General features: G+C 37.5%; 2 protein-coding genes across 3 annotated transcripts in view; one reads left to right on the top strand and one right to left on the bottom strand.

Annotated features, from left to right (window-relative positions):
* The window catches only part of isca1 (iron-sulfur cluster assembly 1), a 27,143-nt gene extending 23,177 nt beyond the window's left edge, over nucleotides 1–3,966 (bottom strand). Inside the window, exon 1 of one of the 2 annotated variants that reach the window (XM_057358901.1) lies at nucleotides 3,688–3,966. In XM_057358901.1, coding sequence (XP_057214884.1) covers nucleotides 3,688–3,768 — 81 coding nt within the window. In that variant the 5' untranslated portion in view covers nucleotides 3,769–3,966. The remainder of the gene's footprint in view (nucleotides 1–3,687) is intronic. The other variant, XM_057358893.1, reaches the window with a different exon arrangement.
* Nucleotides 3,967–6,234: 2,268 nt separating this feature from the next.
* The window catches only part of snapc4 (small nuclear RNA activating complex, polypeptide 4), a 109,974-nt gene continuing 102,810 nt past the window's right edge, over nucleotides 6,235–13,398 (top strand). The window contains exons 1-3 of the mRNA XM_057358643.1: nucleotides 6,235–6,580; nucleotides 6,781–6,918; nucleotides 7,110–7,150. Of these exons, the coding sequence (XP_057214626.1) occupies nucleotides 6,798–6,918; nucleotides 7,110–7,150 (162 nt within the window). The 5' untranslated portion in view covers nucleotides 6,235–6,580; nucleotides 6,781–6,797. The remainder of the gene's footprint in view (nucleotides 6,581–6,780; nucleotides 6,919–7,109; nucleotides 7,151–13,398) is intronic.

Here is a 13,398-nt window from a genome sequence, read left to right as displayed (position 1 = left end):
ATTCGTGGACGCACGGAACGCATTTTGAGTGCGCACACGCTCACTGAGCGAGAGGAGAGAAAATTCATAAGAGAGCAGCGTATAGTTGAAAGCGCGCGTCCAGTTTTGTGCACGAGCAAAGGAAATCGGCGTGCGAGCGGAGAGATTCGCGCGCTCGTATGACAAGAATGCGCTCTCGCCTTGTAATAATGCGCTCGCGACATTTGTCATTATAATAACGCCATAAATGAACTGCAGTTTAATGTGCTACACGCGTGATGCTCATAAATTTGTCTGCGTCTGCGCCGAATGAGGACATGAACACATGAACTTCACCTCCAGAGTTGCTCTGAGAGTTTATGTCACAAACATGTCATTGTTTGAGTGAAGAAACAGACATACTAAAAAATAAGCGCCTTCCGACAACCTGCCAAAATAAAAGTCATAGGCTATATAAAGTATAACTATTTAAGAGTAAATTTATATAAACTAAATGCATCATGCATAAGCTGAAGTTAGTTGTTTACCTTTGAAATTATTCTTTCTATTTTTATTCATGCTTCTTATTTATATATTTGTATTATATTGCATTTTGAATTTAACATGGCAATGGAATGTACTAAATGGGTTTAGTTTTCACAGATATTAATGTATGCAATTTCAGCAATAAAAACTTTAATTATTCTAAAAAGGAAACAAATGAGTTGTTTTACTCATTTTAAAGGAGCAGAACTTGATTAACAGCGGCCACTAGAGTTGTATTATAGATTTGCAACAAATCGCTCAGTCCAAACACGACAGTGGCCACCACAGTACAAAAAGATGTCGTTCTCATGTTGACGCAGGGAAGAGATTTTGCGGTCATTAGAAAGACTGTAGAAAGAGCTATGTCTTATGTATTACATAAAATAAAAGGTTTGTGGATTTTAAGTTTAAAAAGAAGGATACACGTCAGGCAGGAGCTAGGACCTGCGCTAATATTATAAAGACTTCTAAGCGTTAGGACCCTTGGCTTTTAGCATATATACTTTCCAGCAGAGAGACGTTGGAGAGAAAGTCTAAAAATCATCCCCGAGGAGGATGCTTTGATTCGGATCAGTATGTGAGTAACATACTAACATACCAAGATATGTTGTTGTTGTAATATTAGCTGTGTGACGGAGCAGTTTTGAGCATCATTGATTATCTGGAACCGCTTTAATATTGTACTCGTCCAGATAACGTTGAGAGAGCGCGTTGGAGCTGAAACTGGAGAGCGAGCGAGAGTGCGTTTTACTCTTTTACTCAATGATGAATAAACTTTCAGTTAATCTGCGGGTCACATGCGTTCCGCACCGGAGAGCACGATCTGTACGGATCACGGATCATCCCACGATTCGTTTCACCACTATACCGCAGGGGAGAGGAAGAGGAAACGCGCGTTGTAGAGTTGTTTGTTCATTTAGGGCTGCTGTACAAAACATGGTGGCGAATTCAATGCGTGTAGGGCCGCTCTGTATGTAGATATAAACAGTTTATTCTAAGGTATTACAAACATAATGGTTCATTACGTAAGGTCTTTATACACCTCTGAAGAAATAGTTGTGTATATTATATTGCATTTCCGTCAATAGATCCTCCTAAAAATGCTGTATTGTTCCTTTAAGAGACCTGTCTTATTTTCTCTTGTATATTTAGTACTGCTTTTTAATAAAGAAAAAGTACTTATCCGAATACCCGATTAATCGATGGAAAATCAGTAGAATACTCGATTAGTAAAAGAATCGATAGCTGCAGCCCTACACTGAAATAATATTAAATTGTACACTATAGGTTATTTTTATGGTATATGCTTTAGTTTTTTTTTAAGTGATTGTGTTGTGGTGGTACATTTTTACAAGTATTACCATGCTTTAGTTACAATACAGTGAGGGAAATAAGTATTTGATCCCCTGCTGATTTTGTAAGTTTGCCTACTTACAAACAAATGAAGGGTCTATAATTTTTATGGTGGGTTTATTTTAACTGATAGACACCGAATATTAAAAAAAATCAGGGGAAAAAATGTTATATAAAGGTTATAAATTGATTTGCATTTCAGTCAGTGAAATAAGTATTTGATCCCCGAGCAAAACATAACTTTGTACTTTGTGGAGAAACCCTTGTTGGCAAGCACAGAGGTCAGACATTTCTGATAGTTGGTCACCAGGTTTGCACATGTGTCAGGATACATTTAGTCCACTCCTCTGTCAATCTTTAAGGTTTCTTGGCTGTCGCTCAGCAAATTGGAGTTTTAGCCTTTTAGTTTTAGTTTTAGCTGCTCATTGTTCTTTTGAATTGCTGTAAGGCTCTTGACAAAAAACTTGACAAAATAACGCCAAAGAACATGAAACAAAACTTTATTTATACATGCATCTACCGACATCTGAGTGAGTTGTATTGCAGTCAATGAAACTTACGAAAAGTTGTGAAAGTTATGATGCAGCAAAAAAAAAAAACACACAGCAAGTAGGTTACACTTACAGCTTGAAAATAAACGACAAAACATGTGTTCGATTCAATTCGCGCTCTGCGTGTTGTTTAGTAGTATCATCCAGGTAAGATACACAGCAAAAACAATGCCATATTATGGCCATGAGCGTTTTTATAAAACCACATGCAAAACAATAAGGATTTAGCCTATTATGTGAATAACAAACAGTTTTACATCTACACGGGGCATATGACTATTCGGCTGTATTACCTTAAAGAAACAATTCATCAAAAAAAGAGCTGAAGAACAGACGACAACACTATTCCATTCGCTTGTTCGTAGTTCAAAATGCCACCCCCACCACTGAGCGAATATTTACACTAACCCCGCCCACTGGAACAGTTTTCACAGGAACTGAATTACACAACACCGGTGTCCTGAAATTTCATCCTACCCGTCAGATTGTCCTACCCGTCAGATTGTCCTACCAGGCATGCGCACATCAATGTTACGTCATTTTTTTTGCGCTATAAAATTATCCTACCTGTTTATTTTATAATGCTACGGTAATCTGATAGGTTTATTATCGTTGTTAAATCATTCTTAATATTAATTTAATATTTGTAGTACAATTTGATAGGGTATTGCGCAGTAAATTAAACCTACATGTTCTTTTTATGATGGTAGGATAATCTGATAGGGTATTTACGCTGTAAATTTATTTTATGCATTTATTTTAAGATGGTAGGACTATCTGACTGGGTATTTTGCATTGTAAAATCATACTATCGGTTTATTTTGTCGATGTGGTTTATATTATATTAAGTTTTCCCCTGCGGAAGGAAAATCTGACAGGGTATGACAATTCGACAGAACACCGGCCCAGACTACGTTGACGTTGTGTAACAGCCACGTATTTTGGCTATAGCTGATAAGACGACCCTGATCTAGACGCCTCTCGTAATGACGTTCAATACACATTTTAACCACTCGATTCGCAATCTTACAGCATGTGATAACGGGTAGACTCGTCAAACGCGTCGCATTTAAATCTACACAACACAATCACCGTGTAAGCGAAGTCAGTTCGCTTTCCTTAATTTGACTGCACGGGTATATCCCAGAAAGAGCGACACTGAGTATCATTTGCCAGTAACTGACCTGATGACTGGGTCCAGTTGCTAATGAACTCATCCGCTCGTTTGGGGTAACTTTACTAATAAAAAGATGTAACGTTATCTCTATCGCTTACTCACCAGCGTTAAAGCGGCTCTTGTTGGCAAAATAGTCCGTTTGCTAACCGCCCTTACTGTCGCTCGTGCTATGGAGGCTGACATGTTGAGATTACTTCCACATCTCTTGTTGGTTGAGAATAACACCAAACAAACAGTGGACGTGTTGTTCTCCTTCTTTTTGTTTTACGTCAGTTGGCATCCATTGTCTTGGTGCAATACTGCCACCTTCTGCTCCGGAGTGCGCATCCCATTTGGCCGTAAATTGGATTTAACAGGGTATTCCGCCATTTTAAGTGATTCACTTCGCCGGTGTTGTGAAATATTCGGTGCTTGAGATTTTCAAGTAATCTTGGGCGGAGCAAACACGAATATTCATGATTTCCTGTTTCATTTTAAAGCACCACTCAGTGCTAGTAGACGTCTCTGCAGGTCGGATAAATGGGCGTGCCTTAAGGTAGGGGGCGTTCCGAAAGGTTTCTCATTGGTCAACGATGCTCTTTCTTGCCTGCTGAGTTGACCAATCAGCGTTAACCACACACATACGTCATTCTTTTAAACAGGAAGAAGATCGCAAAAAGGTGTATAATGCAAAGGTTTCAAACTTGTGAATATGTGATCATAAGCCCTTAAAAACAATAAATAAAAATGTATCAGACAAGTCTGTATTTTTGCGTAATTGCTTGATAATAAATTACAGAAGGTAGGCCTAACTAAATAGCTCTTAAGCAGCTGTCGTTTTATGTGTATTTCAGTCTTTTTCTGCATGTTTTTGTTTAACTTACATATACTAAATCATACTAAATCATAGTTGTACTAAAACGGTAGAAATGCCTTTTACAGTATGACATGTTGTTATTCTATCATGACACCAAGGAAAGATAATTATTTTAAACTGAAACGCTAGTGCAGTTGTGTTATTTTAGAGACATTTGTACCGCCCTTTAAATAATAACTGTAATTCACTTTTGATTGTGACACTTATCAGCTGTTCATTAAACATCAGTTATTTCTAAATAGTTCAAATCCAATGCGTGCATCCCACGTACCTTCATTTTACATTTACAATAAAACGCAATATGATATTAACACCTGCTTCTTGTCGTTTTCATCTTAAATATATGTATATGGTTTAGGTAATCTCATGTGATTATTTTCATTTTTAATCAAATAAAATATGATACAAAACAATTTTTATTGTAAAGTATAAGCTGCAGCTTACTACATGCTACAGCACCCCCACTTCCCGCGGCTATGCTCTTAAATAAGACACAAAATATTACATAAAACACCAGAGAAGTAACTGTTAGCCACTTCCTGGTGTAGGGCACGTTGCAATAAACCAAATGATAAAACAGAGTCCTGTTCTTTGCTGACATTTTATAAAGGAATGGATCACACCTCAGACATTTGATTAGATTGCAAATTAACAAAACGTAAATGCAAATGAACAAGCTAGCTACTGTATAATGTTGTGTAGTTTGCAGAATTTGTTTATCTTCCAGTCTTGTGGATATAAAAAGCTAATAAATCTCTTTGTTATTAGTAAAGTAAATGTGTAAATTATACTAACAATGACTTTGTTTACAATCAGTTTGCACTTACTTTGAAAAAGAGACAAGGAGGAATTGCTGTGTATGCACATGAATTCGTTGACCACTTCGAGTTGGCAGGGCAGTTGGAGCAAATCCATATAGGCTCCAAGCTTACAATTCTTCCTTCTCACGTAATAAAATAAAGGATCTGCAATGTTAAAACAGTTCACTGCATGCTTTTTGACGCTGATGCGTTGTGACTTTCCACTGAGAAGTTATGAGCAGGCTCAAGCAACAGCGTCACGTCTGACAAAACAAATAGTTGTTTTTTTCCGTAAGAAGACTGAAAGGTTGCTTATTTTGCGTGGCAAATTCATCTGTACTATTTCATTCATGCATGTCAAGACTAGATTATTGTAACGCACTATTGTAAATTTATTACAAAAACTCCAGCTAGTTCAAAACGAAGCACCTCGAGTTACACGAACAAAAAAGTACTGCCACAATCACACCGTAACGAATCAATTCCACCCTTTTTGAAATATTGCATTAGGTATGGTAAAACAAACAAAAATCCTAATGTTCAACAAAATGATTAATCCATTTAAATTTTAGTACACCATTCAACACTGAAAAATCAATAACATTCATGACACCTCCCTCAATACTCTTAATCATGTCAGCTTTCCGAATATAATGGCATGTTTGTTCTTCCAGATAAGTTGACATTTATTTTATTGATCAGTTTAATCATGTTATCAGACATTTCTGGTGAAAAAGCAGGGTAAACGGCTCTTGATAAACTCTCTGTCTTGGACAATAAAATCCTGCCAAATATTGTGATGTCTCTTTGAAGCCATGCATTCAATATTATTTTAAATGTATCAATATTTCTAAGGATATTTCTCTTTCCCTTATTTCTTTATTCCGAGTAATCGTAAAAACAATTTACACGTGGACATACGCAGGGATAGAGTCTTCTCACTGAGCGGAACTTTTATTTTGAAGAGTCATTGTGAATGACGTACAATTGATGCGCGACTCACAGTTGCAATGCGCATACGTAACGTTCTGCCAATTTAGAGAAGTTTTATTAAGGGCAGATGTGTTTTAAACAGTTTAAAAGACTTATTTACCAGGGTTGATGTGTCCATTTAGCTCTTAAAGTGTAACTCCGGCTAGGCTTGTTTTGTAATATGTGTAAATATAGTATGCACTTTGGGTAATATGCTAAATATGAAGCTAAAAGTAACGTTAGTATAACGCTGCATGAGTTACTGGTGTTGCAAATAGATTTTTCTTCGCCTGACAGAACGGCTGTCGTATCAAATGTAACGCAGGATTATGCGTTGTAGAAAAGTCTAAATGCCCGCAATTTAAAGGTAACGAAAAGCTTATTTTTATCGACAAAAAATTATCGAAAGTTTTATCGATAAAACTCATTTCGTTTTTCGGTGTACTTTGCATTTTTTTGTTAAAAGACTGATTTTTTAGAAAGCTAGTTTGTTAGCGAAGTAATCTGTAAAGAACATATACTATATTAAGGTTCATGTTTTAATTCAGTTTTTGAAATCCTTTTTAGGTTCCACCTTGGCTATCATGGCGTCGAATAAGTTACTTGCCGAGAGAGATAAAATACAGAAGGAGATCTTGGTTCTTGAGAACACTCTGCGTGCAGATAATAACATCACAGACGTACTGCCATCGGACAGCGGTAGTGGTAAGAATAGATGTGACTAGCTGTAGTTTTGTAAAACAAACGTAGTGACTTGCCTACTTGGGCATTTAAACTTGCATATTATGTCCAGAAATGATTATTGGGTTGGCAGCACACTAGTTTTTGAGACGCAACTTGTTTTTAGAACAGTTTCCTTACTTTATTGTTTACTGTGTTTAAACTTTTCACGACAGATGATGAATCTGATGGCAGTGGACCTGCAGTTGTTGGAGTGGTAAGAATCTGGAAATCCAAGGATAATATATCAGGGTCAATGACAAACTCAGCCCTTAAATATATATTTTAAAATCTTTTCAAATGGATTTACTGCACATTCTTGAGTCGGGAGAAGTGTGTTTAAAAAAAGTTTTATTTCTTAAATAATATTCATCCATAAAGGGTCAGGTTGTAAGTCAGGGGTGTCAAATTCAGTTTTGCAGTGTCATACAGGGCTCTAGACTAACATTTGAGGGGTTTGGCACTGGTGCTACCAAGTTACTCTGCGTAAGTTACAAGTAAGCCTTAGTAACAACTTATGCACTACTAAATATTTTTGAGTTGCACCTTTCATCTTAGTTGTAATATTTACGGAAGCCTCCAGTCAGGAGTAACTGTAGGAATAAAATAGCAGACTAAGCTCATAGCTCTGAAAAGCGAGGTGTGCTATGATTGGCCAGTTAACCAGTGCGTAGTGTTTGGTCGAATACTGTAAGCGTGTGACGGAAACGTAACGCCTCTTACCATATTTGGAACATCAGGTTCCAAAGCAATTCTACTGACAGGTACGCCCATAGCCGCGGGAAGTGGGGGTGCTGTGGGTGCTGCAGCACCCCCTGGAGTCATAAGAAAGAAAAACTGAAACAGTGTGAAAGATAAATAAATAAAGGCAGACACTATTTGCACCAGGTCCGCCCACCAATATGTGATTGGAATAGAGAAAATGTAAGAACGACTTCATTTTGAACAATGACTCCAGTGGCGTAAGGTGTAAAGTCTGTGTAGCGTGACACGGGAGGCCGGGATTCTAATCCAACTCTCGCATTTGTTTTCAATAAAATTGATTTAAGACTTGAAATTAATTTTTACTCATAAAGTTTGGGGTAAGGTTAGGGGTGTAGGGCTTTAATATCTCAATAAGTTGCCATCATTTTAATAATTTCCTAAAATATAATGATTTACACTGTTATAATTGCATAATGTTTAATGCACAACAATACTGAGGTGCAAATAGTAATGTTATCTGCCACTATTTATAGTATAAATAGCGTCTAACTACTATTTCTACTTAATCCAAAGAAAATACAGCTATTTTCGGTTAGAGTAAAAAGCATTGCTGCCTTGGGCGGGCTATTTGTAACGTTACTCTGTGTATATAGACACTCCGTAAATGAAAATGTTTTATCAAAAATAAATACAATACATTTTATTCATGTGTCTATTCACTAATATCCATTGAAAACATTAATAACGTTACTGTTACAATGACAACAAAAGTGTCTCATGACGTCACAGCGTTAGTGAAGGTCAAGTGTCACGAGCGGTCTTGTCCAAATGGTGCAAAAACGAATTTCAGACTTTTTTTACTGAACATTTATGTCCTCATGCAGGACTTCAACAGCGTCAACCCAGAAAGAAATGCCACTTTCAGAGTTTTGCATGCAGGCCAGCAGTAATGTAAGACAGTTATTTCTTGATTTGAGATTTTGGCTAATAGGTCTACTAGCAGAATGTGTAACGTTACGGGTTGATTTCTGTGCTGTCGCCGTGCAGCACTCAGTTGTGTTTAATCGCGTGACTGGTTTGCCCATGATTTTTGTTTGGGTGGTTAAGCTGCCGCCGTGCAGCTAGTTTTCGTACAACAGGTTGTGCTTTGGCTAGGTGTACATATAACATGCGTTTATGTGTTTGTTTTTATGCTGTATCCTATAATCACACTGGGATAGCAACTAATTTTTGCCTCTGTTGTTTATTAACATTAAACTTAAGCGACTCGTATGGAGTTATTCTGCGGACTATATTAAAAAGGAATTGCAAACTGCATTTGCAAATGTGATTTCTATTTGTCGTGTCAAAATTGTGACATAATTCAAACGCAAATGCAAACCGTTTTCATTTGCATTTACGTGAACGTACAATGTCTGCCAAATTTCAAAAGGAAAAGCAAAGTCTATTTGCAAATGAATTACCTGTGTCTTACGAGTTATGACCCTGCCATATTTAAATCGCAATAGCAATTCCCCATGTGCCATTTCAATTCCTCTGGCGTCGCGTATTAAGCCTGCCAAAACTCAAATGAAATCGCAAATCCCTTTGCATTTGCATTTCCTCTGACTTGTACAGAAACCTGTCAATCAATGGCGGGGGTGGGCTTATTCAATGGGGCGTGTTTGTATCGGGAAGTGACGTCATTCACCGTCGCAGTGGTGGCAGTCAGTCCAACACCAAGGTGACACCGTCAGGGCGACACCGGTTGTGGCTAAAAGGGATTCAGCTACAGCTAAAAGCCAAAATAACAATAATGGAACAAATGAGGATCAGATGCAAAGTTTCATATAGAGAAAATCTTTACAATGAATCACAATTGCGGTATTTAACAAGTATAATTTAAAGAAGTTCAACGGGCTCGATAAACAGATGAACACAAACAGTGGTCTGGTGATCTCAATGAGCTACCAATAAAAGTCATATTGAAGCAGTGTGGATTCATCATAATTACATGAATTTCTCAGGTTGGTGCATCAGCTGATGGGCTCATTTACAGCACATGTTGTTGAAAAGGCTGTTCGGAAATTAAATTTTAAATACAGCAACAACTCCATCCAGTAATTTGTAGATGACAGCTACTTCTGTGTCCAGCAAACTCACTAAAACACTGGAGCACAAGTTTGTCTTTGTCTCACTATGTTATGATACACAAATAAAGAGATGTAGAATTCACGTACTTTTGTAATTTATTATTAACTTGTTATATGCATAATGAACAACAATGATAATGCAGGATGCTGTTTATTCATACAAAGTGAACATGTTTTGTTATGGTTTACAACACGTATTAATCATGATGCAAAATACGGTCACAGTGTTGTCAAGAAATGTCATGTCCTCGGAGTACTGTGAAAACGAATATCATAAACAAACATGTTTAGAGGAATGTTGCAGAGGGTGATGATTATCCATCCTGCATCGAAGTTTCACATGCTAAGTGATGCCGCTCTGAGCCCAGACTTCCAGCGCGAGTTATTTCCAAACAAAAAAAACTGAAAACTGCACTGTTTTCAACGCCGATTGTGAGTGCAGTTGTAACTTCACTCCTAATGTGTTTAGCTGTATCATATGTATGTATCTACTTAAGTTCCAGTCGACGGTGAATGACGTCACTTCCCGATACAAACACCCCCCCCCCTGTTGAATAAGCCCACCCCCGCCATTGATTGACAGGTTTCTGTAGAAGTCAGAGGAAACGCAAATGCAAAGGGATTTGCGATTTCATTTGAGTTTTGGCAGGCTTAATACGCGACGCCAGAGGAAGTGAAATAGCATATTGGGAATTGCTATTGCGATTTAAATTTGGCAGGGTCGTAACTCGTAATACACAGGTAATTCATTTGCAAATAGACTTTGCTTTTCCTTTTGAAATTTGGCAGACATCGTACGTTCGCGCAAATGCAAACGGTTTGCAATTGCGTTTGAATTATGTCACAATTTTGACACGAACAAATAGAAAACACATTTGCAAATGCAGTTTGCAATTCCTTTTTAATATAGTCCGCAGAATCATTCCATAGACTCACTCATGGCACAGTCATAACTTGCCCTGGCAAAAAAATAATCACAGCACCCCTGCTCAAAATACATTCCCGCGGCTATGGGTACTCCCATTTTACTTGCATATACATTTGGGCGGTCTTAGTCAACTCATACCACGAACTGACGTAGCTTTGTGGGGGTGTGGTTACACAAGGAGTTTCAGGCAGGTCTGGGTGAGCATTTGCATTTAGATAGAATGCATGTTTTGTTCAGACACTTACATTTTTTAAATTTTACGTGTCTAATACTTGCATGGGCAACTTATAACACACCAAAGACACAGAAAAACACGTATTCGCACCATATGACCTCTTTAAAATGTTAAAGGGATCTAATTCATGTTCAGTAAAATTAATTTAATGCTGAAAAAAACTAGCTAGTATTGTAAAGTACTATGCAATTGACCAATTTCGGAATCGGACAATAGTTTTTTGTTAAAATCGGCATCGGCCCCAAAAAAATCCTATCGGTGCATCCCTAATCTTTTGATTTCATTGCCGGTTGGCAGTAAAATGAAATCATCCGTATTACATGCAATTCATTATGATTTTATGTTGTATTGTTTTTAATCTGCAGTTGTTTATTAATCTTGTTTAATTTGAAATATTTAATAAAACACCTATTATGTTATTTATGATTAGGTAGTATTATATATATATATTTTTTTTTCCTTTTATTCTTGAACATAATACAATAGAGCAATAGAACAACGACCACAGATCACAAGTGTATTCCAATATACATCATAAATGCATACATTCTCGAGAAAATAAATGAATAAATAATAATAATAAAAGTTCACAACCAAACAATTTAGGTTTATGTTGACCTGCCAATACTTTGCAAGATGATGTGTAAATTCCTGGGACCTATATAATTAAAAAAGGGGGTCCATATTTGGTAAAACATATCTATTTTCCCTTTTGACCAATAGGTAATATATTCCAGTGGTAGTGAGTCAAATATCACTTTATGCCACTCTGAAACTGTCGGTGGTTTATCAGAGATCCATTTAAGAAAAATGCTCTTACGGGCAGCATAAGTAAGGACATTAAATAACCTTCTGCTTGGAGTACTCTTTATATTATTATCAGTAATACCTAACAAGAAATACAGTGGATTGAAGTCACATTCTGTATTAAATATCAGACTTAGTCTCCTACAAATCTGTACCCAGTAAGCTCCAATATATCTACATTTCCATGTGCAGTGAACAAAGTCACCCTCTTCGACCTTGCACTTTAGACAATAAGGTGAATTATTTGAGTTGAACTTATGTCTACGCAGAGGAGTAATTTGAAGTCGATGTAGAAGTTTGTACTGCAGTTCTTTAGTTCTATTACAGATTGATATATTGCCAGCATGCTGCCAAATTTGTGTCCAACTATCTGCATCAATTGAAATCCCCAAATCCTGCTCCCAAGTAGTTTGGGTTGTTTCAGTATTGACTTTTGCTCCTTGTAGGAGGGCTTCATAGCACCGCTTTATTAGTGACCTCCTTGAGCTATTGTTCAGGAGCACCTGTTCTGTTGGGGTTGGACAGCTGGAAAATTCAGGGCTGATGTTCTTCATCACAAAACTCCTAATTTGTAAATATCTGAAAAAATTATTTTGGGGTAATTTAAACTTAGCTCGCAACTGTTCAAATGATAATAGCAACTGTTTTTCAAACAGATTTTTTATAGTGGTTATACCAAGATCCCTCCACAAAATATAACCATTATCCATTGCCCCTGGCTGAAAATCAAAATTTCCTTGCACTGGAGTAATAGACGACAGAGTTTTAGCTTTTCCCTCCCAACTCCTGATTAATTTCCACGCTCGTAAAGTATTACTGACAATTCTGTTCTGCCCTAAGCCAGACATTCTTTTAACATCTAGAGCAAAGGGAAGAGAGGCCAGTGAGATTGGCAGCCCATCAACTAAGTTGAGTGATTCAATGTCTAACCAAACTGACTCCGGGTCATTTCTCACCCACTCAAAAATATAGCGAAACTGGGAGGCAAGCTGATACAACCTAACATCCGGAACCGCAAAGCCCCCCTTGTTACCAGGTAGTTGCATCTTAGCAAATTTCAATCTTGGTTTCCTCCGACTCCAAATAAACGAGCTGAACCAGCCATTTATGTGTTTGACCGTGATTGAGTTTAGGAGAATTGGGATCATTTGAAATAAATACAGAAAACGGGGCAGGATTATCATCTTAATAAGAGCTATTCTTCCTAACATGGACAACGGCAGGGGAGACCATCTATCCAGATCCTCATGTACTCGTCGTAGGAACGGGTCGTAATTAGTCTTATACATTTGCTGTAACATCGGAGTGACAAATATTCCAAGATAGGTAAAGCCCTTTTTCACCCATTTAAAAGGAAAAGAGGCTGGAGGGGTAAGAGACCTTTGCTTCCCTAGAGGCATAGCCTCTGATTTGGAAAAATTAATTTTATAACCCGAAATCTCACTAAATTGTTCGATGACCTCTATAATCATTGGAACAGACTCCTCCGGTCGGGTAACAAACAGAAGAATATCATCAGCGTACAAAGCAATTTTATGGTGTTTACCATTAACTAGAATGCCAGAAATATGTGGATTGCATCTCACTGCCTCAGCCAGGGGTTCAATAACCATTGCAAAAAGCAAGGGCGACAGAGGGCAGCCCTGCCTGGTGCCCCT

This window comes from Triplophysa rosa, linkage group LG2, assembly GCF_024868665.1.
Source record: "Triplophysa rosa linkage group LG2, Trosa_1v2, whole genome shotgun sequence".
NCBI classification, from domain to species: domain Eukaryota; kingdom Metazoa; phylum Chordata; class Actinopteri; order Cypriniformes; family Nemacheilidae; genus Triplophysa; species Triplophysa rosa.
This window is presented reverse-complemented; position numbering and strand designations above follow the sequence as displayed.